General features: G+C 41.5%; 1 protein-coding gene across 1 annotated transcript; it reads right to left on the bottom strand.

The window, feature by feature from the left end:
• Window positions 1-24,107, bottom strand: IL17RA (interleukin 17 receptor A). Its single transcript, XM_072650154.1, has 13 exons — window positions 23,826-24,107; window positions 18,470-18,494; window positions 16,229-16,375; window positions 14,908-15,032; window positions 11,920-12,046; window positions 7,716-7,763; window positions 7,169-7,332; window positions 6,429-6,509; window positions 5,575-5,662; window positions 5,418-5,429; window positions 4,626-4,727; window positions 3,188-3,229; window positions 1-1,638 (listed from the first exon to the last, which is right to left on the bottom strand). The coding sequence occupies exons 1-13, from the start codon at window positions 23,958-23,960 to the stop codon at window positions 128-130; spliced, it is 2,607 nt and encodes an 868-aa protein (XP_072506255.1). The 5' UTR covers window positions 23,961-24,107; the 3' UTR covers window positions 1-127.
• Window positions 24,108-24,617: the final 510 nt, after the last annotated feature.

The raw sequence follows: 24,617 nt of genomic DNA, 5'->3' as shown, positions 1-24,617 counted from the left end.
TTACATTTAAAAGAGGAAAGTTTATTCCTGAGATTCTCATCATTAGGATCAGGATAGGATTACAGGTGTGCATTTTCTTTCTCCGTGTCTTTGATAACCCAGACCTATAACACACTTAATAGGATGACTACAATTCTGTAGATAACCTCCTTCCATCTAGGCAGCCCCAGTTAGGATTCTGTTGTATCTCTTGGAATAACAGTTGCTGTTGAAGGCTCTTCAGATTCTCCAAAACAGTGGGAGAGGGAAACTCTGTAGCTATATCTGCATTTTGCTCTTCCTTTTCTTCCTCCTCCTCTTTTTCCACAAATCCATCGGGAGGCTGTGGGGAGCTCCTGGAGATGTAGCCCTGATCAGACTCTACTGATTGCCTCTGCTCTTCCTCATAGGGTGTATAAGGGTCATTGAAGACCAGTTGCTGTCTTTCCCATTCTTCCTCACCTGAGTTTCTTAGACTCTGCTGGAAGAGGGAATACATTAAACCCTCTAGTTGTTCTCTCACTGGAGGTGGGAGGCAGTTGGGGGAAGGAACTGGAGTACTGGAGAAAGGGGAAGCTTCAGAGTCCATAGGGAGAAGGAATACACTATTTCGATGGGTAACATTGGTCTCCATCAGAGGGACACCTTCCATGTCATCTCCACCTACCACTGCCTGTCGCCTGGCTTTACTATCACCATTCCTATATAAGGGTTCCACTATAGAAGTCAGTTGAGCCTCTTCTATGGGGATTATTGTTTGGTGGGTGACTGTAGCCCCTTGGGGCAGAAACTGAGTGTCCAGTCTAGAGACCCCTTCTTCCTCATTGATAAAGAGGTCCACCACTAAATGGTCCTCAGGAGAAGGTTCCTGTACCAGAGGCACCTGTTTCATTATTCTCCCTCCTGATGGTAATAGTGACTCCTCAATCATCTCTTCACTCAGCAATGACAAGTTGTCTTCATCCTCCAAACAGAGATTCTCCTGTTCGAACCAGTTGGGGCATTTGATCTGAAATTCCCGGAACCTCTGTACTGCTTCTTTGAGCTGCCAGCCACTGGGACTTTGGAGGTAGTTTTCACCAGTGATCTCCCTAACCCGGTGCACTCGACCTGGCTCAAACATCTCTAGTTCCTGGATCCGGAAATAAACCTCCTCAAACTTCTCCATCAGTGGGTATTTAGAGGTGATGTTGAATAGGTCAGGGATATCAGCCTCATCACTGATGCCATCAAAGTAGCAGACCACATACATGCCGAAGCAGGCTGGTTTCTTAAAGTCTGGAAGGATCACATTCATGGCAGCTGTGAATAGGTCCCCAGCAGGTTTCCACCTGTCATACCGGAGCTGAACAGCAGGTTCTTCCCAGCCAAGGATTGCCTGCCACTTGGCTCTGGTGCCTCGGGAACACAGGATGAGGATCTTGGAATTACTCTCCTCCATTTCTTGCTTCTGTCGACTCACCCAAGCCATGACTCCCACCTCTGAGATCAACTTCTCCTCTAGCAGGTCCAGGGCCACTTCAGTCCCACAGACAGTGATGAGGAACTGGGCAAACTTGACTACCACATCCACATAGAGGGGGTGATCAGCTGAATAAATGATCCAGACTTTCCGGGGCTTTAAGGGTGGAGGAGTCTGGTCATCCAGGGGTGGAATTTCTGAAAGAAACGAGAATAGTCCCCCACCCCAACAGTTTAAATTAGTATCATTTCCAATGCTGAATATCCTTTCTATTGGCTGAAATATGGAGCTCAAATTCAAGTCAGTCTATCTGCTGAGACTGCCAAATGCTTAGGGCTTTGTACTATGTTATACCAAGGGAGCTCATTTACACTTGGCCTAAGCACAGAGGTCTTTGCCTATTTTTGTTGTTAGAATAATGACATTTTAGTGTAAAACAAATGCACCAAAACTTAAAGACAAACAGCATCAAACATGTTTGTCTTTTCTAGGAAACTGCCTCCTCTCTTCATCATACTCCCCTACTTCATCACTGTCATCATTTTAACAAGAATCAGAGGGAAGGCTCATGAAACGGAATATATTTAGTATGTAGAGGTACTTCTCTTGAGAGACTTCAGAGAGGTAGATTTTGAAGTTATAGAGAAAACAGTTAGGGGTGTACAAAAGTAGGCAGTCCCTAGAGGTAGTAAGTTCTAGATCATCAGAGGACTTCAAAGACAATTTGGATAGTCACTTATTGGGAATGTTATAGAAAGAACTACTTATGTATGTGTTGAACCAAATGGCTTCTAAGATTTGTCCTAGACCAGTGTTACAGCCTCTTACTTCTTCTCCCTGCCTTTATTCTCTCTGCCCCTCCAATCCATCCCTTATACTATTGCATGGTCACTCCTTTATTCAAAAACCTTTGGTGGGCCTGGGATATTATTTGGGATACAAAAAGAAAAGTTTCTCAACATGGTGATTAAAGCTCTTGACAATCAGGCTTCTTTTAAGTCTTATGTCATATTATTCCCCTTTACACAATCTGTGTTGTAACCAAATGAGACCAATAGTTGCGCCCTGAATCAAATGTTCTGTCTCTTGCCTCTCAGAGTTCATACATGCTTTGACTATCCTCCACCTCTCAGAATCCTTACCTTGCCTCAAGCATTTCCTTCCTCAAGCCTGCTTTTGTTACTGGTACTATTTCAGCTCTTTCTTCTCTCAAATTACCTTGTATTATGTTTATTTGTGTACATGTCATATCCTGTCAGTAAAATAACTTCTTAAGGGCAGAAAGGGACTGTTTTGTTTATGTCTTTCTATCTTCAATACATAGCACAGTGCCTCCCATGTAATCAGTATTTGGAAAATGTTGATTTGAATTGATTTAAATTCTTCTAACTTGGGTTCTGTGAAAATACCATTTTTTCACCTTGCTTTTTCTCTATAATGATTCTTTCTCTGCCTTCATGTTTGGGGCTCCTCTGCCCAGGTTAGCCACTATTCCTGAAATCCCATTGTGGATTCAAGGAAGTATCTTGAGGGTTTTTATGAGGAATAGGTCCTTTGTGAGTCTTCTCTTGAAGGGATTTTAGAATGGTATATGATAGGGGATCAGCTGTTATGCCCAAAATGTAACAAGAATTAGCCTTAATAGTGCTGCTCTCTTAAGAAACAATCCCCACCCCCAAATCCCCCAATCCAAAACAAAGACCAAAAATCAATTAATCAAAACAACAACAAAAAAGAGGTACTTGCCAGGGTGTTTGGTGTCATTTTCAGGTTTATCAGAGGAAAACCCTAAGATGAAATAATAAATTAGAATAGCAAAGAACCGAGTCGTCTTATGCTAGAACTGCTCTCTTAGAAGGAAAGTGGGGACACAGTATGGCAAAAGCTGGGATGGGAGAGTTCCTGCACTCATAACTTCACCTCCCTCTTCCTGGTCCCAACTGGCATAAAAGTGGAGAGAGGAAAGTGTCACTGATTACCAGAGGGAAGTCTTGCACAATTCTGGGGGGAAGAGATGGGGCAGGAGCTCCCTAGGAAGCCTGACTTTGGCCTAGATCAACGAAATAAATGAATATTGAACCCTAATCTGGGACCAAGTCCAGACTCAACCTAATTCCCTTGTAGACCTACTCTTCCTATTCCACACATTATTAGAATGTGCACTTTAGGGAATGTATTTTCCCCAAAAGCATCAGTGCTAAAAGCTTAAGTCTTGTACAGAAAAGTGTTTACAAGCAGTCCTTGCTGAGTTCTTTACTGATATTTCCTCCTTATATTTTTTGAGAAGAGGAAGGCAAATAGTCTTACTTAAGCAAGCCTAAACCACAGTGATGCAATGCTTGATAAAAAAAGAAAGTCATCCCTTACTAATATGCATGTCTGTTAAGAAAGGATATGGAATTACCCATGTCCATAAAAAAAACAAAGCAAATATTTAAGACACCCACTTCAGTCTCTACTTTTTCAGCCTTTTCCCTCCATAGAACTGTTCACAATGGGCAAGAAGGACAGAACAGTGTTTTCTTTCCTGTTAACCATTCATGCTTGAGGAAATGGTCAAAATTCTTATAGCAAAAAAGAAATTGAGAACTAAAGGATCTGGATGTCACTCTAACTAGATAATCAAGACTTAACTATTATTCAATAATTATCCTCCTATTATAATAATTTCCTGCCCCCTTTTTGTTTGTGTGTGGGGGGTTAAGCGAATTTATGGCCTGCAAAAGTAAATGATGTGTTCAAGTGACACAGAGGAAGGGGACTGGTCAAGAAACTTGGAATCAAATACTTCTGAACCTCAGGTCCAGTATTTAATTTGCTTAGAATATATGTAGTGCTAACCAAGGAACAGTATGAGAATCTCAAATATTCATCCTCAGCTTTAATTACAGTGTAGCATTTCATTTATGGCTACCTGACCTTTTACTCCAGGGGAACTCCATCCTAGTAAGGACTTGTTGGGAATTCATCTGTAGTTATGGGGAGGAAACAGAGAGGGAGAGGAAGCCTCTATCTTATCTGGGAGTGAAGAGATCTGGGTAAAGGGGGACCTGGCCTCATCCTCATATATGGTACTTAGCTTTGGGGCAGTGGGAAGAAGGAAAAGAGGGAGAGCAATAGATGAGAAGAAACACAAAACTAAAAGCTAAGGACATTTCAATGCCTCAGCTACTCTGTTCCTTACCAGGCTTCCTCCGAGTCATGCAAATGGCCAGGAGTATGACAGAACCCACCAGCAGGATACAGATGCCGGTGATAAACCAATAAACCCACAGTGACACATCATCTATGGCAAAAGGAAACCAGTGAGAGATGGATGGAAGGACTGTATCTAACAACCCTGCTACCCCTCCTACCTGGTCCTTCAGAGTCTATCCTCTGTGAATCAGTCAGTCAATGTTTATGATCCACACCACTATGTACAAATGCTAATAATTCTACATGCCAACATTTTGCAAAAGTAAGTTTGGTACAATGGAAAGAACATTGAACTCCAAAGTCAGGAGACCTGGCTTCTAGCACCAGCTCTAATATTTACCATCTCTATGACTATGTCACCTTTCATAGCCTCAGTTTCCCTATCTCTAAAATGGAAGTGATAATAATTATATCATCTCAAAGTTGTGATGAAAGTGCTTTGTAAAATCTTAAAATGTTAAAAACAAATGGACTTTTATTACATTACCTTCTATGCTCTATAAGGGCAGAGACCAACATCTAAACTTTCATGACACTCACAATATACAGGAAACCCTTAGTAAATGTTTATTGGATTGAGTTTTGCAAGTGAGAAAGCTGACACAGAAAAGGGAATGGATATCCCAGCAGGCCATACAGCAGGCAAGGTGTAAGTGTTTGTCAAATGACTTTTAGGGTCACCTTGCTCCTCCACTGTCTCAGTCGCAAGAGGTGGCTACTCACATGGCACATTTGTGTCCCTGTGCAGAGCTCTAGGACAAGGCTTGGGCTTGCTTACCTGGAGGACAGGCTACAAAGTGAACAAAGAAAGGACAAAAGGAAAAAAGTTATAAGCCATCCAGAACACAGACTGGGAACTGCCCAGACTCTTGCCTCTTTCCAGCCCCTTCCCCATCCCTCCAGCAATGACTCAGGTGGGAAGGGACCCATCTTACTGGGTGTTGGTGATGGTAGCACTGGGCAAGGGATGGACAGTGTGTGTCTAAGGCAGTCATTCGGACAGCTCTTAAAGAATGGCTGGATCTGGGGTAACAGAGACACAAGAGAGAAGAAAGTCAGCCTTGTGTACTTGGTGTATCCTATGCACTTAATAAATGCTAATTGACTGACTGTCTACTGCTGGCTCTGCTCAAACAAGAGACTCTTCAGAGAATGTCTAGACAAGATGTTGGCTACAAGAGAGTTTCTTTTAGTTTAGAAAAAATGCATACCCATAAATTTTATTGTCCAACCCACACAAATATTCAAATATATGGACAAGAACAACACAAAGACAGCACAAGCAACCTCCCTCCAAAAATTATAGAAAGTACCAAAATGGGTAAGCAAAAACAACCCCCAAAATGTAGGTGATAGCACATGCAAGTGTTCCCTGCTGCCACTTAGGGATGTAACAACTACGTGGTTTGACTTGACAAAATTAAACCATGTTATCTGTTGAATTTAGCATGGGGAGTTTTGTTGCTACGAAAGATACGATAAGGTTTCCAGAAGACGAAAGCTTTCTCTTCTCAAGCTAGACGATTTCTACACTTGATTTTCTACCCAAAATTGACACATGCCCATGTGGTAGATTACTTTGGGATAGAAGCAAATAGGGTAGAGAAGGAGCACTGAGAAAATTTTAGAGTGCCTTATTTGCAGAGAATCTATCTTCTCTACTTGGAGAGAGAATAATCCTATGTCCTCCGAGTTCCCTTTGGCCAGTGTAACTTCCTCACTTGACTCCCACATCAGGAAGGTACACTGCTGTCTTTGACAGGGCCATTCCCTGGACTTAGGGTCTTACCTGTATACTGTACTGGCAGCAGGCATTCACATTTTGCAAGGGAAATGTGACATTCATCCGATTGTGAAAATCTTGTCTGGGCTGGGGAGAGAAAGGAGGAAGAAAAGGTATTGGAGAATAAATGTGGAGTAGGGTAGGGAAGGGCATAGGGGAGAAAAAAGGAAAGGACAATCATCAGTGGAAGTTTAGGGGTTGGGAATATGAGGTCGGGAGAGCCAGAATTGTTTATTTTAGGGATGAGGAAATTTATCTTCAGTGGGATGGAGTGATTTCTCCAAAGTCACAGGGTTAATGATAGAGGTAGTAAAACGGACACTAGACTTTTAAGTCAGGAAACCTGGGTTCAAATTCTACCATGGGCTATAAAATGGGGATAATAATCCTGGACTCCTAGGGTTATTGTGAAGATCAAATTAAATAATGTATTAAAGCATTTTGTAAACCTTAAATCAATAACATTATTAAACAGTGATATAAAAACATTAAATAAAAATGAATAACAATTATATAGTTATATATTTCTATATAAAATAAAAATAAAAAATGATAAAAATATTAATAACAAGTGGCAGAGTATATATAAAATAAAAATAAAAACCATAATAATAAAAACATTAATAACACATGGCAGACTCAAAACCAGGTCTCCCCAGTCCCAGTCCAGCAGGTTTTGCACTGGGACTGTTTGAAGAAGGCATCAGGATGTAGTTGGTTTGGGGCTGTTTCAAAGGGGAAGTTACCTGGGTAATGAACTGAATGTCTTCATAACAGCTTCTGGTGTCTTTGTTTGGAAAACCATTCACGAGGATCTTGTAAGTGGTTGATTCATTCCACAGGTTAAAACTCACCAGCAGGGAATTGTTCTTTAGCCTTTCTCCTGTGATGCCAGGCTCCCACAGGCTTCCTGCAGGGAGTGCAGAAAGGGGCCAGGAAGACAGCAGATGAAAAGAACTTCCATCCCCTCCATGAAGAGGCAGGACATATGGGTAGAGAATGTTACACACTATCAGATGTAATTACTGCATTTCTAGGTTTTGTTTAACTTTTTCTTTGTTACAAGGGAAAGTTTTGAAAGGCATTGTGGGCTGCTTTATAGGAAATGACTGGTCTAAAAAACAAAAGACACCAATAAAACTTAGAAAAAAACTAAACAGATCAGGGAAGAGGCAGAGATGATTATCAGGGCTAGGCACCTTTTCAGGGGTTGGATATTTGACCCTTTCCATCTCCCACTCCCACTTCAAATTTAAACCTCAACAACCTGGAAAGGGGGAAGACAGCAATTACCTGAGCTCACACAGGGGAGAGTCACTCTCATTCTGGGGTCTCTGCAGTCTGCAAGGGAGGAAGAAAAAGAAAGTCTATTAGGTATCAGGCTGTGAGGCAGATTCTTTCAGGTTCCAAAACCTTGGGAGCAGTAGCCTATTTCTTTTTTGAAAATAGTGCTTTATTTTTTTCCAATTACATGTAAAGAGAGTTTTCAACATTCATTTTTTTGAGTTCCACCTTTTTCTCCTTCTCTCCCTTCCCTCCCCAAGACAGCAAGCAATCAGATACAAACTATACATGCGCAATCGTGGAAACATATTTGAGATTAGTCATGTTGTGAAAGAAGAAACAACAAAAGGGAAAAGCCACAAAAACCAAAAAAAAAAGTGAAAATCATATGCTTTGTTCTTCGTTCAGACTCCATAGTTCTTTCTCTGGGTGTGGATAGCATTTTCTATCATGAGTCTTTTGCAATTGTCTTGGATCACTGCATTGCTGGGAAGAGCTGTCAATCCCAGTTGATCACCACAGTGTTACTGTTACTGTGTACAATATTCTCTCCCCTCAGCATCGGTTCATCTAAGTCTTTCCAGGTTTTTCTGAAATCCACCTGCCCATCATTTCTTATAGCACAATAGTATTCTATCACATTCATATACCACAACTTGTTCAGCCATTCCCCAGCTGATGGGCATCTCCTCAGTTTCAAATTCTTTGCCACCACGAAAAGAGCTGCTATCAATAGGCACTTTTGATTCAAGGCCATTTTTCTTGAGATCATTTCAGACCTGACTCTTTCCAGTACATCTCTAGAGCTTTTTGTTTTCTAGATTGCCTTCCCTTACTGTTGGTAAAATGGGAAAGCCTTGGTAATAACCTTCATTTTTTTTCTCCTCCTCAGCCTCCCTACCATCTTAACGTTTTTTTCTTTGCTTGGGAAATGCTACAGGAGACTCAGAACAAGAATCACTGCAAAGAATTGGAAATCAAGGCAAAGTCCAGTAATTGGGGAATGGCTGAACAAATTGTGGTATATGATTATGATGGAATGCCACTGTGCTATAAGAAATGATGAGCTCGATGATCTTAGAAAAACGTGGATAGACTTGCACAAAATCAATGAAGACTGAAACGATCCGAACCAAGAGAATGCTATACACAGTAACAGCAATATTGTTTTAAGAACAACTTTGAGTGAATAAGTCACTTTGACTATTACGAATACCCACATTAACCACAAAGGACATATGACAGAAGAAGCTACCTGCATCCAGAGAAAGAATAAACAGAAGTATGTAAAGAATGATCATGTGTGCCAACAGTAAGTGGTACAGGAATCCAGAAGGAGGAGAGCTCACTAATGACGCAAGTGGTCAGGAAAGGCTTTACGCAGGAGGTGGAGTTGAATTAATTATTTTTTTTTAAATTAATTTTATTTATTTTCAGTGTTCTACAATATACCATATAACTTAGATTATTATTTTCCCCTCCTTCCCCCCTCCCTCCCCAAGATGGCATACAATTTTGGATAGGTTCTACACATACATTCCTATTAAATACATTTTCACTATAGTCATGCTGTGTTGAAGAATTAAAATGAGTGGGAAAAATCATCTAATAAACCAGTGCACACACACACACACACACACACACACACACACACACACACACACACACAAATGATCTGCTACATTCTGCGACTGAATTCCACAGTTCTTTCTCTGGATGTGGAAGGCATTTTGCCTTAGAAGACCATTGGGAATTTTTTTTAAGTCCTTGCATTGCAATGATGTTCCAAGTCTACCAGAAAAAACTCTCGCACACTGTGGTCATTGCTGTGCACAAAGTTCTCCTGGTTCTGCTCCTTTCACTCAGCATCAGATCATATAAGTCTTTCCAGGCCTCTCTGAAGTCATCCTGTTCATCATTTCTTACAGCACAATAGTATTCCATTACATTCATATACCATAATTTATTAAGCCATTCCCCAATTGATAGGCATCCCCTTGATTTCCAGTTTTTGGCCACCACAAAGAGTGTTGCTATAAATAGTTTTGTACACGTGGGACCCTTTCCCATTTTTATGATCTCTTTAGGATACAGTCCTAGAAGCGTTATTGCTGGGTCAAAGGGTATACATATTTTTGTAGCCCTTTGGGCATAGTTCCAAATTGCTCTCCAGAATGGTTGGATCAGCTCACAGCTCCACCAACAGTGTATTAGCATTCCAACGCTCCCACATCTTCTCCAACATTTATCATCTTCCTGTTGTCATGTTTGCCAATCTGATAGGTGTGATGTGGTACCTCAGAGTTGTTTTGATTTGCATATCTCTAATCAAAAGTGATTTAGAGAATTTTTTCATATGACTATAGATATCTTTAGTTTCTTCCTCTGAAAATTGCCTGTTCATATCCTTTTACCATTTATCAATTGAGGAATGACTTTGAATTAATTCTTGAAGTAAAGAAAGGACTTTGGTCTGTGAAGAGAGAGAATTCTACACAGGAGAGAGAGAGAGAGAGAGAGAGAGAGAGAGAGAGAGAGAGAGAGAGAGAGAGAGAGAGAGAGAGAGAGAGAGAGAGAGAGGTGGGGATGGGGGTGGGGCAGAGGCATCTCAAGTACCTGGATAAACACTGGACCTAGGCAGCATAAGCAATGGGAAACCAAAGTTTTTTGAGAAGGTGATGGGTGATGTGTGCAAAATGACATTTGTCATTTATATAACCCTAGACCCATCACTTCTTTTGATCTGAGTTTCCTTCATCTATGATATGAAACAGATGAAATAGATGTTTTCTTAGGTTCCTTGGAGCTCTTAAATTCTATAATTCTATGATTCTAGGAGATATCTATTTAGGATGGATTGGAGGTGGGGGCAGTGTTTTGCCTGGAGTAAGTACTCAAAAAACACGTGTTAATTAGAGACCAGTTATGAAGCAAATACAATTGTCCAGGGATGAAAGATTATTGAAGTCAGAAGATATAAGCTTAAAATTTATCCTTAGCTATTTATTACCTGGGTGATTCTATGGTCTTATGGTATGTATGTACTTAGGTAGAAGGCAGCAGGGCTCAGGGGCAAGAAGGATGGAATCTGGAGAGATATGGGTTCAAATCCTGCCTCTGACACTTAATAGTTGTGTGATAACCTCTTACTTCTCTGAACCTCAGTTCCCTCATCTGAAAAGTGGTGAAAATTGTAACTGTACAACCTACATCACAGCAGAACCGTTGTACACAGTAACAGTAGTATCATAATGATGAACAACCGTGAAAGACTTAGCTACACCAATCAAGGCAACGATCCAAGACAATACCAAAGCACCCATGATGAAAAATGCTATTCACCTTCAGAGAACCAATAAACTCTGAGTACAGATTGAAGTATACTTTTTGCCTCCTTATTTTTCTTGGGGATTTTTTGTGCATCTTTTCTTCTGCAACATGGCTAATATGTGAGCATGTTTTGCATGACTTCACATGTATAATTGATACCCTATTGTTTGACTTCTCAAGAGATGGGGGAGGGATGGGAAGAAGGGGGAGAATTTGAAACTCAAAATTTAAAAAAATGAATGTTAAAATTTTTTACATCTAATTGGGAAATATTTAACAAAATAAAAATATATGGTAAAGGGGGGAAAAACCCTACCTCACAGAGCTGTTATTATACATAGGGTCTGGAGCTGGAAGGTACCTTTGAGGTCATCTAATTTGGTCCTTTCTGCAAACCTTAAAGTGCTATGAAATAATAATATATTAATATTATAGAATATTATAATATAGATTAGATACTATAATATATTATATTAATAATATTATAATATTATGATGAGAGAGTAGCAGTTTATTCAACATATGTTGCCACTGGGTGATTTTTGTGATGGTTTCCCTGGATTTAGTTTAACTCCCTAAAAGGAGGCAGGGATTTCTGCATGTGTACAACTCTCCTGGGATCCTTCCTGCCCAATGCTGGTTTCTCAACAATTAAGAAAGGGGTTCAGTTTGCCCAGAGGGAGATGAGGCTTCAAGCCAGACGCTGCAGAGCAATCCAACATCCATGACATTTATTTTCTTCTTTAGGCAGATGCAGTTTGACAATAGCAGTAATTGTTTGGGTTTTGCTGAGTAGAAGAGCTAAAGTCTGAACAACTTGCAACTTCTCAAGAGCCCAAAAATAGGGTGAGGAAAGGTGTACCTGAACAGGAAGGTCTCTTACCTGGCACCTGGAAAGGCACAGACTTGTGGTTTGGATCTCCATTGGGCATTGGTTTGGGCAAGTGATGCACTGTTATCTCATATTCTTGGCCAGGCTCCACCACAAAGTTATTGAAGGTGAATTGCCACTGAAAAAGAGAGTGAAATATCTTTTCCATCCATGATAAAAAAAAAAAGCACCCCTTCTGCCACCTTCAGTATCCTATAAAGATGCTAATCTATTTTTTCTGTGCTTCAGTTTTTCACTGGCAGCAGGAGTTGTTTATGGGTACAGAATTCCAAGAGGTAGAGAAGAATTTGAGGCAAGAGATGTAATAACTCATCCCATCATCTTTAACTCTAGAACTATTATGTAGCTGTTGCAATGGATAGCCTCATGTGTTGTGTTTGTCCTTCCTTCTCAAAGAGGACCATGACATCAAGGAAATGATGACATAACTTTCAGTTGGCTTTGATTTGAGTGAGGGAGGGCTGTGCAAGGTCACCAGCCTCACTTTCTCCTCCAGGGCTATCTGGGTTCGGTGGCCTGATATTCACCAGGATGACTGGAGATAGCCCAGGATGCAGTATGAGAACTTGGCCCTTTTAAGCTAAGGTCTTATCACATTCTCACTTTGAGGGAGATACACCCATTCAGTGAATAGGCCTCTTTAAGTAATTACTCAAGGGATGGCCCCTTTTAATAAAAAGAAATCAAACTGGGAGGGGAAGACCCTCAGGGTTCCTGGGTAAAAGAGAAACAGTATTTAGTATTTACCTCCTCTTGGGAATTGGGCACCTACAGGGTTTAGATGAGAAAGTTTTTTCCTAACTACTCTAGCAGGTCATAGGAGGTGACCTCACTCTAAATCCTGCAACTTTGAGGGTCATTGCCATTTATCTAAGCAGCAGTGCTGGAGATCTCACCACCAGCAAAGCAGTGTGATCCAAGGAGCCAAGGTGGATTGGGGAATATCAGGTTTGTTTGCTATTTTTGGCCCTGTTATGGATATTAGAAAAGTCCCTTAACCTCCCCCAAAATGAAAGTGAGGAGCCTTAGTCCCCTGGAATGGTGGGAAGTTTAACTCATTAGGAACTAAATAGTCTTGCCTTGCTTCAAAGAAATCAAATCACAGCCACAAGTCAGTGATGAAGTAAGCAAATTTTGAGCACCAGCTCAGTGGTGAAATGTTCACATCTGTGAGTTCATCTCTAGCCATGCGTTCCTGGAGTTCTGTGCTGGCCTGAGTTCTTTCCTTCAGCACATTCCCCTTCCCAATCCCCTATTTAATTAGAAATGAGAACAAGAATTGGAGGAAATTGAGCTGATAATGCTATTCTCCTAACCTGTTTTCCTTTCGGTATGGTTTTAGTAAAGAGATTCATGAAAAGGTACAACACACAATATTATCAGGTGAGGAGCATTCAGTATTATCTGGTATCCTAGAAGAGCTGGATGGAAGCTTTGTTTGGGGGTGCAGGAAGGAATCCATACTGGTGGTGTGAAGAATCCATTTCTGTGCTTTCTTAAATTTGCTCTCTTTATCTGGTAGCATTGGTCCAGTGACAGGGACCTCCTTCAATCATATGAGAAGGACTTGCTGAACAGCTTCCTGACACACTAGCTCTTCTTTGGAACCAATTCAGGAGGACTAGCTCTAGGGTTTTCACATTTCATTACCTTCTAAATATTTGCACTGCTCATTGAACTCCAATTAAACTAGAATGACTCCTCTATCTGTGGCATTATGAGCCTAGAGAGAGCTAGGTGGCTCAGTGAGTACAGTATTGGGCTTTGTGTCAGGAAGACTTGAGTTCAAATCCTGTCTCAGATACTTACTAGCTCTGTGACCCTGGGCAAGTCACTTAACCCCTGTCTGCCTCAGTTTCCTCAACTGTAAAATGGGGATAAAAATAGCACTTACTTTCCAGGGTTGTTGTGAGGATCAAATGAAATATATTTTTTAAAATGCTTAGCACAATACCTGACACATAGGAGGCACTTCAACATGTGCTTATTTTGTTCTTCTAGGTCCCTGACCTTGCTTGGATCCTCACAGTTGAGAGATCTGCCATTTCTGATTGCTGACCATCTTCCCTTCTTCTGTTGCTGCTTCTGTAACTAACCACCTAATGACAGCAGCCATCTCTTTCCCTTTTCCTTCTAATCCACGGGTCACACACACCAATCCATAATAGTGTGTTTTCTAGAGCTTATTTTTACAAGGGAAAAGAAAACATACAAATTCAGAAGTAATTCATCAGAGAAAGGTAATTTTATATGTGTGGTAAAGAAAACTACCCATTCCGAGGTTACGAAATACCTTAACTTTTTAAGCTACTCAGTTTAACCGTCCTTTTCTCTAGATCAGAAGTGTTAGCTCCTTTGTGTTCCACGCCCACATAACAATAATTATTATTATAGCTAATATGTATATAGTGTTTTGAGGTTTGTAAAGTGCTTTATATATGTAACCCTGACTTCAAGCCTGGAGCATTTGCATAATATTCTCCTCATTGGTGGAAAGAGCATTTTATATGTTATGTCATTCGGTACTCATAACAGGTCTGGGAGGCACTTTCTGTTATCCCCATTTACAGATGAGAAAACAGGCTAAGAGAGGTTAAGTAATTTAGCAGGATTAGAATTTAGGTTTTCCTGACTATGAGACCAACACTCTGTCTACTTTGCTATGATACCTTCCAAAGAGAATCCCATCTTTCCTGTTCCACATTGCCCTAAACTGATTTGGGTTTGGGCCCCCTGGGAGTTCTGGCCCATGGTCATACATCCAACAAGCTTTCTTTCAGTCAATCAAGAATCAGGCTTCCTTCATAAATTATTTAGCTAGTTTTCTTCCCTCAGTCCAATGTGTTGATTAGGATGAAGGAACTACCCCTAAAATTATTTTTCCCCATCACCTCAAAAAATGAAACATGAACACTACTCTGAAAATACACAGAGATAAATCCTAGGATCCATAAGGAAAATACAATCCTAAATTCTCACCCTTTCCAAATCCGGTCTCAGTTGCTGCTGAAGTCGGTTTAGAAATGTAAACTCAACACACAAATGCTCATTGGTACTCATTTGTAGCAATGAAAGCTCAGCGCCCTGAAGAAACAGGATGCTGCCTGCCAAAGAAAAGGAGGAAGATTAACAAACCGTTTTTCTTGTCTCACCACATCTCCCCTCCTCCCACCCCCACTCCCTCTCCGTCTGGTCAGTGTTATGAGAATCCTGCCCGTCTTACTTAACTTTTAATTTCCGGTTTAAACATTTCAATTCCCAATGAGACCTTCAATCCCTCCTGCTTTCTAAATCCTCATTCCCTGGAGAGTAACCAAAGAAACAAACTATATTTAACTGAATCTCTTTGGATCTCCCAAGGCAGGAGCATGAGCAGTGACGTCCGGGCTTTCTCTGGCAGGATGTGAGGGCATTTTCTTCTAAGTCAGTGGCTAGTTAGAGGTGATGAGCCCTGCCTTTCCTAAGCTGGGAGAGGGATCATGACACCCTTCCTTAAAAGAGACCTAACCCTCTCTTAGGGAAAAGGAAAGGCATCTCCTCACCACCATCTTTGCCAAATAAAATGAAACAAAAATATGGGCTACTTGAAGTTGGTAAATGTTTAGTGCTTATTTGCCAGGGACTTCTGGGGAAATACCACTTGCCCCTTTGCCAAGGATGTAAGAACTTCATGCTGGCTGAGCAGGAAAGCGTCAGTGTTAGTGTCATTTCCATGGGGAGACTGGAACGTGTGGGATAGTTGTTTTGGAGGGGGCCAGAACTGTGATTTCACTGGTATAGAGAACTCCACTAAGAAAACTTCTTCCAATGTCTTGGAGAACTATTGGGGGGCACTGAGAGCTTAAAAGACTTGCTCAGGGCAGTCAGTTGGCATCAGAGATGAGCTTTGAACACAAGCCTTCCTTGTGTCTGAGGCCAGATTTGAAACCAGTTAGTCACAGTGCTTCTCATGTAATGGTGCTGTGAAGAGCTTACTTACAAATCAGTGTTACTAAGAAACAAAGACGTAGATAAATGCTTAATGAAAATAATGCTGGATTGAGAAACAAAGGATCTGGCTTCCACTGCTAGCTTGACAATTAATGAGCTGTATGACCTGGGGCAGGTCTCCTAATGCTTCTGGGCCTCAGTTTTTCATTTAAAAAACAATGGGGTCAGACCAGATGGCCTTTGAGGCCCCTTTTGGCTCTAATTCTATGATCCTCTGACCCAGATGTCAGAACCCAGAACCAGAAGTCAAAATTCTGATTTCAGTAATGAAAATGTTTGGAATGTCTCTGACCATCACCCCGCCACTTACCATCTGTCCGAACTTTCCATTCAATGTGCACCACAGGAAACAGGTCTCCGTTTTTGCTGTGTTTGAAGTCCAGCGTGATGTTGACATCTTTAGGTTGAGAGGGTGTCCTGTTGAGAGGGTAGAGCCAACTCTCAGTCAGGCAGGTACCTGCAATGAGAGTAAAACTTCTGTTTGTATCCTGGCAAGAAGGCAGGGAGGGCCAAATTGCCTGAAATATAGAAATTTGGGGCAGCATAAGCTAAAATGGGAGTCAGAGCATGAGGATCCAAATCCTGGCTCTGTCCCTTACTATCTGTGTGACCTTAACCTCTCTGAAGTCACTTAAACCTCAGTTTCCTTAACTGTAAACTGTAGGGGTTATAGTAACTGACCTCTATGTTTTCGTCTAGCTCTAAATCTATGATCCTAAATCTAATTGGTTTGGAAGTTGATTTTTCTGACTGCTTCAGGTCATGTGATCAGTTTAAAACTACTTAATGATCCTAGGGAGGAGAGAGTTTATCATAAGTGTTTTCACTTAAGCACAGTCCGTCCTGGTGTTTTTGTAATTGCTACTACATAAATGTGATGATGATGATGATGATGATGAAGAAGCTCACTCCATCCCTGGACTACAGGTCACATTGGAAGCATCCTCTCCCTCTGGGATCTCTTCATCTGATAGGCTGGTTTCTCCTTAAACTTCCATTTTTGGTAGGCTGGTCAGGATAGCCATGTCTTCTTTCCTTTCCAGGCTGCACTCCTGGCTCTCTGAACTTTTTCTGCCTTCTGGACCCACCACAGTCACAGACTTTCATTTCTTCCTCCCAATTGGCTTTCCTGCCTCAGGTGTTCAGCTTCTTTTTATACCCCTATTTGAGAGCAAGGACTGTCTTGCTTTCTGCTCGTGTTTGTACTCTTGACATTTAGCACAGTGCTGGTAAGAGCATAATAAGTGTTTGCTGCTGACGTGACTTCTTCCATTTGCCTTTGGAGAAGAAAGTAAGAACCAAGGGTTGACGTTATGGGGAGGCAGAGCTTGACTTGCTATGAAGTGGAATATTTCTAACCATCAGAACTGTCCAAAAGGGGAATGGACAGCTGTGTGAGGCAGGGAATTCTCAAAGACAGAAATGAAAGTGTCCCTGGCCTCAAGATGCTTACATTCTATTGATGGGGAAACAACACATGCACATAGAAGTGTATTCAAAATAAATTTAAAAAATACAAGGTAATTTGGGAATGGGGAGAAACAAGCAGTTGTGTAGGAGAAGGAAGCTAGAGATTCTAATAATAGGTAAGTTATCTCATTTATCTTCACAACAACTTGTGATACAGGTGCTATTATTATCCCCATTTTACAGATGAGCCAACTGAAAACAGAGAGGGATTAAGTGACTTACCCAGGATTACAAAATTTAAGTGTCTGAGGCAGAATTCAAACTCAGGTCTTTCAGACTCTAAGTCCAGTACATCCTACGGGTCCAAAATTAAGAGGGACTGCATTCTAGATTTTTGGGGGAGGGGGTGTCCTAGGGACTGCCCGTGTGAAAGCATGAAGTTGGGAAAGATGGGAGATGGAATATTGTATGGGTCTCAGCTTGACTTGACCATAGAGTTCAGGGAGCCTGGGCATTAACATGTAATATATGATAAGAGTGGAAAGGTAGGTTGGAGTCAGGTAGGGAAGAGCTTTAAATACCAAACAGAGAAGGTTGTTATTTGGTCCTAGAGCCACTGGAGCTTCTTTTGCAGAGGAGGGACAGAGTCAGGCCTGTGCTTTGGGCCTACCAATTGGGAAGCTGTGGATAGATTAGACCAGGGAGAGACAAAGCTCCTTTAAGAGCTTTGATGGTACAAAATCCCTGAACTCTTTCCAGAAAAGCTCCTTCTCCCTAGTTCCAAACAAAACAAGCAAAACCAAAGACATACCTTACTTTACACAATAATTGATTTTAATAAATGAACTTAAATTGAATCTTTTTAAATTCACTTGGGCAGTGGCTCTTTAGTGGAAACACTTGGTGAATTTTTTTTAAAGCTCTTAATAATTGTAATCTGTTTTTGAAATTCATACTGGCATAGGAGGCATACTTAAAGTAAGGCACACCTCTACCAGCTTGAAGATACTCTCTAGCATTAATTGTAATCCATGATGTAAACCCGAAAGCCAAAGTGCTGGTAGCTAGGGTAATGTACTGCTGCAAATGATTATCATTTTATTAATAAGCCAAAAAGGAATAAAAGAAAAGGAAGACTTACTCTTCTTGACAGTGCAGTTTAGCCCCTGTGGGAGAAACAAGAAGTTAATTATAGCTAATAAATGGTAGTGCTTTTGAGATCTTCCCCCTCCTTGATTTCCTGAGTGAAATTTCTCTCTTGGCTATGGCTGCTTTTGGGGTGTCCATTACCCACCATTCCTCTTTGGATATCATCTAAGACAGTGAGGGGGACAGATGTGGCAACTGAAGCGAGACAAATGGCCAGAGACAGAACACTATTTCAGGGCATTGTGGTTACCAGTCAATCAACAAGTATTTAGTAAGACACTTTGTTAAGTTCTGGAGATACAAAGAAAAAAGTGAAACAGTCCCTACCCTCTAGGGAGCTTACATTCTATGGGGGAGACAACATGTATACACAAAAATATATAGTATATCGTATACAAAATACTAGACTATTATGGAATGGTTATGGAAGGGAGGGGATAAGAATCTGAGGAAATGAAATCAAATTTTAAAAAGACTTCAAATAGAAGTTGTTACTTTAGCTATATCTTGAAGGAAACCAGGTGAAAAGGGAATGTATTAAAAGGGAATGTATTCCAGGCATAGAGAATATCAAGTGTGAAGGCATGGAGATAGGAGATAGTGCAGAGGTGTACTATTTTCAGGGTCAGCATTTATACCTTAGAAATCAGTACCTGATATAAATCAGGAATTGATTTTGGTTTTATTGATTGTCTAGACTTAAGAAAGTGTTAATAAGACAGATTTTACTTACGTGTGTGTATGTGTGTGCATAGATTTTTTCCCCCTGGAGAGCTGGCTGTTAAACATTTACTACCATAACCTTGTGTAGCTCTATAAACATTGCTTGAATTCAGCAGTAGTGCAGTAGAAGGCTTAGGGAATGCTTATCACCAGACTGGAAGCCTGGTGATGGAATGATGATGATAATTAATAATAATGACTGATATGTCTCTCTTTAAGGTTTTCAAAGTACTTTCTATCTAATTACCTCATTTAAGCTCTCAAAACTCTTTGGAGATGGAATGTCTTTTATGTGAAACAGTGAGTAGGTCAGTATATCTAGGACTGGAAAGGGAGGAGGCAACCAGATTCTAAGGAGTTTTAAATGCCAAACAAAGGAAGTTGTACTTGAACCTACTGGCATGGGGAACCGTTGGAGTTTGGTAAGCAGTGTGGGATGGGTTGTGTGACACAATCCCTGCATGTTAGGGAAGTTACTTTGGCCGCTGTGTGGAAGAGGTTGAAGAGGAAAGAAACTTGAGACAGGGACACCAATGAGGAGGCTACTGGCTACTAACAGTAGTCTGGCCAAGAGGCCAAAAGCCTGAATGGAGAGGAGGTAGAGGATTTGAGAGATGCTGTGGAGACAGAAATGACCAGATTTGGCAGCTGCTAGGACCCATGGAATGAGAGTAAGGAGCTGAGGCTGATCACAAAGGTTGTGAACCTAGGATAGGAAGGATAACAGTGCTCTTAACAGCAATAGAGAAGCTTGGAAAATGAATAGGTTTTGAGAGAAAGATACTGAATTTTGTTTTGGACAGATTGAACTTTGAGATGCCTACAGGATATCCAGATGGACATGCCTAATAGGCAGTTAGTGATGCGGGACTGGAGTTTAGCAGAGAGGCTTAGATATACAGATCTGGGTATACTGACCTCAAAGGTATCTGCATAGAGATAGGAACTGCACTCAAAGAAGTCACTGAGTGAAAGAGGATAGAGAGAAAAGAAGAGGGGGCACCCCACAAGTAGTGAGTGTGATCCAGATGATGAATCAGTAAACCAGAGAACCAGGAGACATCAATACTCAAAGGGGAAAAAGTAACCAGGAGAGTGGCTAACAGTATTAGTTGCTACAGAGGACTGGGAAGATAAGTCTCTCAGCCCAGGAATAAATACCAAACTCCTTACCCCCAGCATTCCAAGTCTTTCAAAATCTGGGCCCTACCTTCTCTTTTTTCTCTTTCTCAAATTTTGTAAGTTTATTTTGCATTTATACAATAATCATTTCCTAATTTGTCCCTTCCCGCATTAAACCCCCTCTTTAAATAAAGAAAACTTAGAAACAAACTCAATGGACACAGCCACAGTCTGACAGTGTAGGAGATATTCTATATCTGTACTCTCTCACCTTTCCACAGATGAAAGGGAGGTATGTTTCATCATCTGTTCCCTAGGATCAAGACTGCTAACCTATATTTTAGCCTCATCTCCATGTGCTCCCATGTGTTTCTCCCCTCTCACCAAACCACCCTCATCTAATAGGCCTTTCCTTGTCTTAATTATACTACTCCTGCCAAACAGAACTATTTGCTTCTCCTTGATTTCAATTCTTGTTTTCCCACCTTCATGCTTAATACTGCATAATATGATTTTGTTACTCTTCCTGAGCATCTAATATAATGCTCAGTATATAGCAGACGCTCAATAAATATTCACTGAATAAATAAGGGAATAGTGATGAAAGGGTAGGGTCTTCCGCCTCAAACTGATTATTCTTTAAAAATAGCAGCATCAGAAGAAACCACCTATCAGCCTACCTCAGAGAAAGTCAACATTAAAATAAATCATATCAACAACTGGCAAGGCATTTTGAAAAACATGTGGTGGAAGGGATTTAAAGGAGATAAAAAAATCTTATTTTATTTGCCTGTATCTGTTGGTTATTGTTTTTTATTGCACAGTTTACATTAATGAATGGTTAATGATTAGCCTACTCAGAGCCAAGGATGTGGGCTTGATCACCAGATGAGAGTTATCCTTAAAACACAGAGAATGTCACCTCCATCTGTATTTTCTTCCATGGCTACAAACTACTTGTCTTGGACACAGTAATCTGTAATTGGGGCTGGGTTGGAGAATATGGATGGCTCCATACAAAACAACATTTCCAAGCCAGATAGTGGGATAGTGGACCTGGAACTAGAAGTACTGAGTTTGTAACCTGGCTTAGCACTATTAAGTTGTATGACTTTGGGTACTTAACCATGCTGAGTCTAACCATTTTGACTTAAAAAGGGCGATAAGTATACTTGTATTATCTAGTCACAGAGGGTAGTGAGACAGGTGACAGACTTCACCCTTTTCTTTCCCCTATCTGGATTTGGAGAGCTCGAAAGTTTGACTAATGAATCCTTCTCTCCACTCCATTCTCTCCATTATTACTCCCCTGCTCAAAACTTTTTTATGGTTTCCTGTCATCTAAGGTTCTCTCTGACCTGATCCTTACATATATTTCTCTCTCACTATTCCTCTATACACCATCCATGTATGTATATGTCCTTTTTCCCCTATTAGATTATAAGGGTCTACATCAACACTTGGTTTACAACACCTTGTACAACACACATTGTGTATAGTGGTTTGTACATTATAGGTATTTAATGAATATTTGCTGAAAGAATGTTGAGTCTGTTGATTTCCTAGGGAAGCCCAGAACCTACCAAGAAGATCCACTAAGTTAGAAAATGTTTCCTTGCCTTGGCTAATCACAGAGGGTCTTATGAAAGCATTTTTCAAATCCTTCATATTTTTACTTTAAAACACCCAAACTTTTTCCAAATAACCAATGCCTTTTGCTTCTCACCTGCAAAATTACCCACCAACTCAGATAACAAGAGTTTCTATTTTTCTAATTCCTATCTTCTGATTCAGACACCAAGCAGAACAGTGAAAAGAGCACTGGACTTGGCATCAGGAGACCTGTTTCAGTTCCAGTTATCATTTACTGTTATTTTATCTCTGGGCTTCAGTTTTCTTATCTATAAAACAAGGAAACTGCACTAAATTATATCTAAAATCCCATCTCTAGTTGTGAGATATTCCTCATTAGGTATGTGGTGCAGCAGACTGAAACAATGTTATTTTTAAAAAGGATGCTTTCCAAAATACAGACCACTAACTGACACTTAGGTGTGTCACACTTCCTGCAGGCTTAGCACAGTAGATATTAACAAACACCCTGTGTTAATACCACAGAGTGCTGGCCAGAGGCAGGAAGGGGATCCCACTTGTGGGCTGGAGATATCCAACCGCCCGGAGAGCTCTCAAAAACTGTTTTAAAAACCAAAGCTGGATCATCATTTCTTAGTCACACCTCAGTGGACTCAAGATCACTCCAAGATGTTTGAGCTGATGCTGGCCCTTGGCAATTTCCCTCCCTACCTCCTTTTCCCTTAAAGATTCACGGCCATAAGGAACCAACCACAGGCAAGAGAATAGCCATTCACTTCAAGGCTTGATGTGTAAGGAATCAGAATTCCACTTTCCAAGTGGACCTTGGAAGACCCTGGAATTTAAGATAGATTTGCCTGCCCAGTTATGCAATTTGTCTGTCAGTTCACAAAACTTCCACTTTTTACACTTATCTTGCCACTTGGCTTTTGCACTCCCCTGCAGCCCCTTGCTCCCAAAAGTACCTTGCACATATTGGGAGCTTAATAAATGTCTGTTGAATTAATGAGTTCCATTTTTCCACCACACTGTAAAATTGTAACTTCATATCTGTTAGACTGGCCCTTCAATGATTTTAGCAATTAGACTGTAAATTTCACTAAGCCAGGCCCGGGCCTGGGCCTCAATGGCTTCATCTGTAAAGTTTTGGGGGTTAGGAGTTTTTAATTTTTATGTGGAAGACTGATGAGTCTATGGATCCTGTATTATAATAACAATAACATTTATACGGCACTTGCTTGTCTCATTTGGTTTTCACAACACCCTGTGAGGTAGGTGCTATTATTATCCCCACTTTACAGATGAGGAAACTGAGACTGAAAAAGGTTAAGTGGCTTCTTACCCAAGGTTACACCACTTGTTAGGTCAGAATTCGGGGCCCAGGGAAAAGGTCCACTAAAGTTAGAAAATGTTCCCTTGAACTCAGGTCTTCCACACTCCCAAGTCGAACTTTTCTTACCCACTGTGCCACCTAGCTGTCTCAATTTACAAAATAATGCTTTTAAGCCGTATAAAATAAAATACACAGGTTTACAAAGGAAACTTATATTTTAAAAAGATGGAATATTTTCCCCCATCCGAGCTCAGAACCTCCCTAAAATCTGTACTCAGACCCCTTGGAAGTTCGAAGCCCACAGGTTAAGAACCCTGCTCTTTCAGTTCTAAATCCCAGGATTGCGCAACCTCAGGGAACGATCGCTTTCCAGGCTCTCTCGGTCCGGGCAGTTGACTCGCTAGGGAGTTTTTCTTCCTCTGCGCACTTGTGTCTCCGCCACAAAACTCTCCCTTCCCTAAACCGCACTTTCCCCGCCGGCCCCTGGCGCCGCTTCTCTCCAGCCCGGACTCTCCCCCTGCGCTGCCCCGGCTCAGGCGCTCCCAGCTCGCGCTCTGCGCGGGGGCCGCGGACTCACCGGCTGCGAGCACACCGGCTCCGGGGTGTCGAGGATCCACAGGGCCGAGCCGCCCGGGGACAGCACCAGCAGGAGCTGCAGGAGGAGCCGAAGCTGCCGCGGGAGTCGGGACAGCTCCGGCAGTAGAATCCCCATCCTCCCGGGTGGCGAGGCAGCCGAGGCAGCCGAGGCAGCCGAGGCTGGGGGCCCGGAGGCCTGGGGCCGAGGCGGGGAGGGGCTTTCCCCGAAGTGATGACAGCCAGACTCAGCTCCACGGCACCCCGCTTCCTGCTTTCGGCTGGGGCCAGCGGGCGGGGTTTCTGCTCCCTCACTTTCTGCCCGCCCTTTACCTGCCACACCTCCTCCAGCACTCTGGTTGGGTAAGTTACTTTTATGGAAGTACTTGTATAAATTTATGCTGAAGTTCACTGCCTATACAACAGCTGCTTAAAAAAAATCGGAGTATACTGGCCCGAGAGCTGGCCTCGAAGGCAGGAAGTTCTAGGTTCCAGTCCCGTCTCGGACGTGCTGACCGGCCCTAGGCGCTCAGAGCTTACCAGTTTCAGACAAGATATTAACTCGCATTAGCGGAGGGAGTTTCCTCACCTGGGAGTCCCAATGAAATCACAGTCAAATCCTATCCCCTTTAAAGACAACATTCTACTTTCTCTTTTCCCATTGTTCCTCTAGCACCTCTTAGGATTTAGAGTCCTCAAATCTAGTAGTCCAAGTCCTCTCATTTTATGTGAAAATGAGGCCCAGAAAAAGGAAATGACTCGCTCAAAGGTCACACAGAAAATACAGGGTAGATTG

The sequence above is a fragment of the Notamacropus eugenii genome, chromosome 3, assembly GCF_028372415.1.
Source record: "Notamacropus eugenii isolate mMacEug1 chromosome 3, mMacEug1.pri_v2, whole genome shotgun sequence".
NCBI classification, from domain to species: Eukaryota; Metazoa; Chordata; class Mammalia; order Diprotodontia; family Macropodidae; genus Notamacropus; species Notamacropus eugenii.
This window is presented reverse-complemented; position numbering and strand designations above follow the sequence as displayed.

Excerpts from the sequence above, each read along its gene's own strand:
- IL17RA (XM_072650154.1), bottom strand. The coding sequence starts at position 23,960 with ATGGGGATTCTACTGCCGGAGCTGTCCCGACTCCCGCGGCAGCTTCGG. Across the intron at positions 7,333-7,715 it reads TCTCCCCTGTGTGAGCTCAG|GAAGCCTGTGGGAGCCTGGC; the intron begins GTAATTGCTGTC and ends CACTCCCTGCAG. Across the intron at positions 6,510-7,168 it reads ACATTCAGTTCATTACCCAG|CCCAGACAAGATTTTCACAA; the intron begins GTAACTTCCCCT and ends TTCTCTCCCCAG.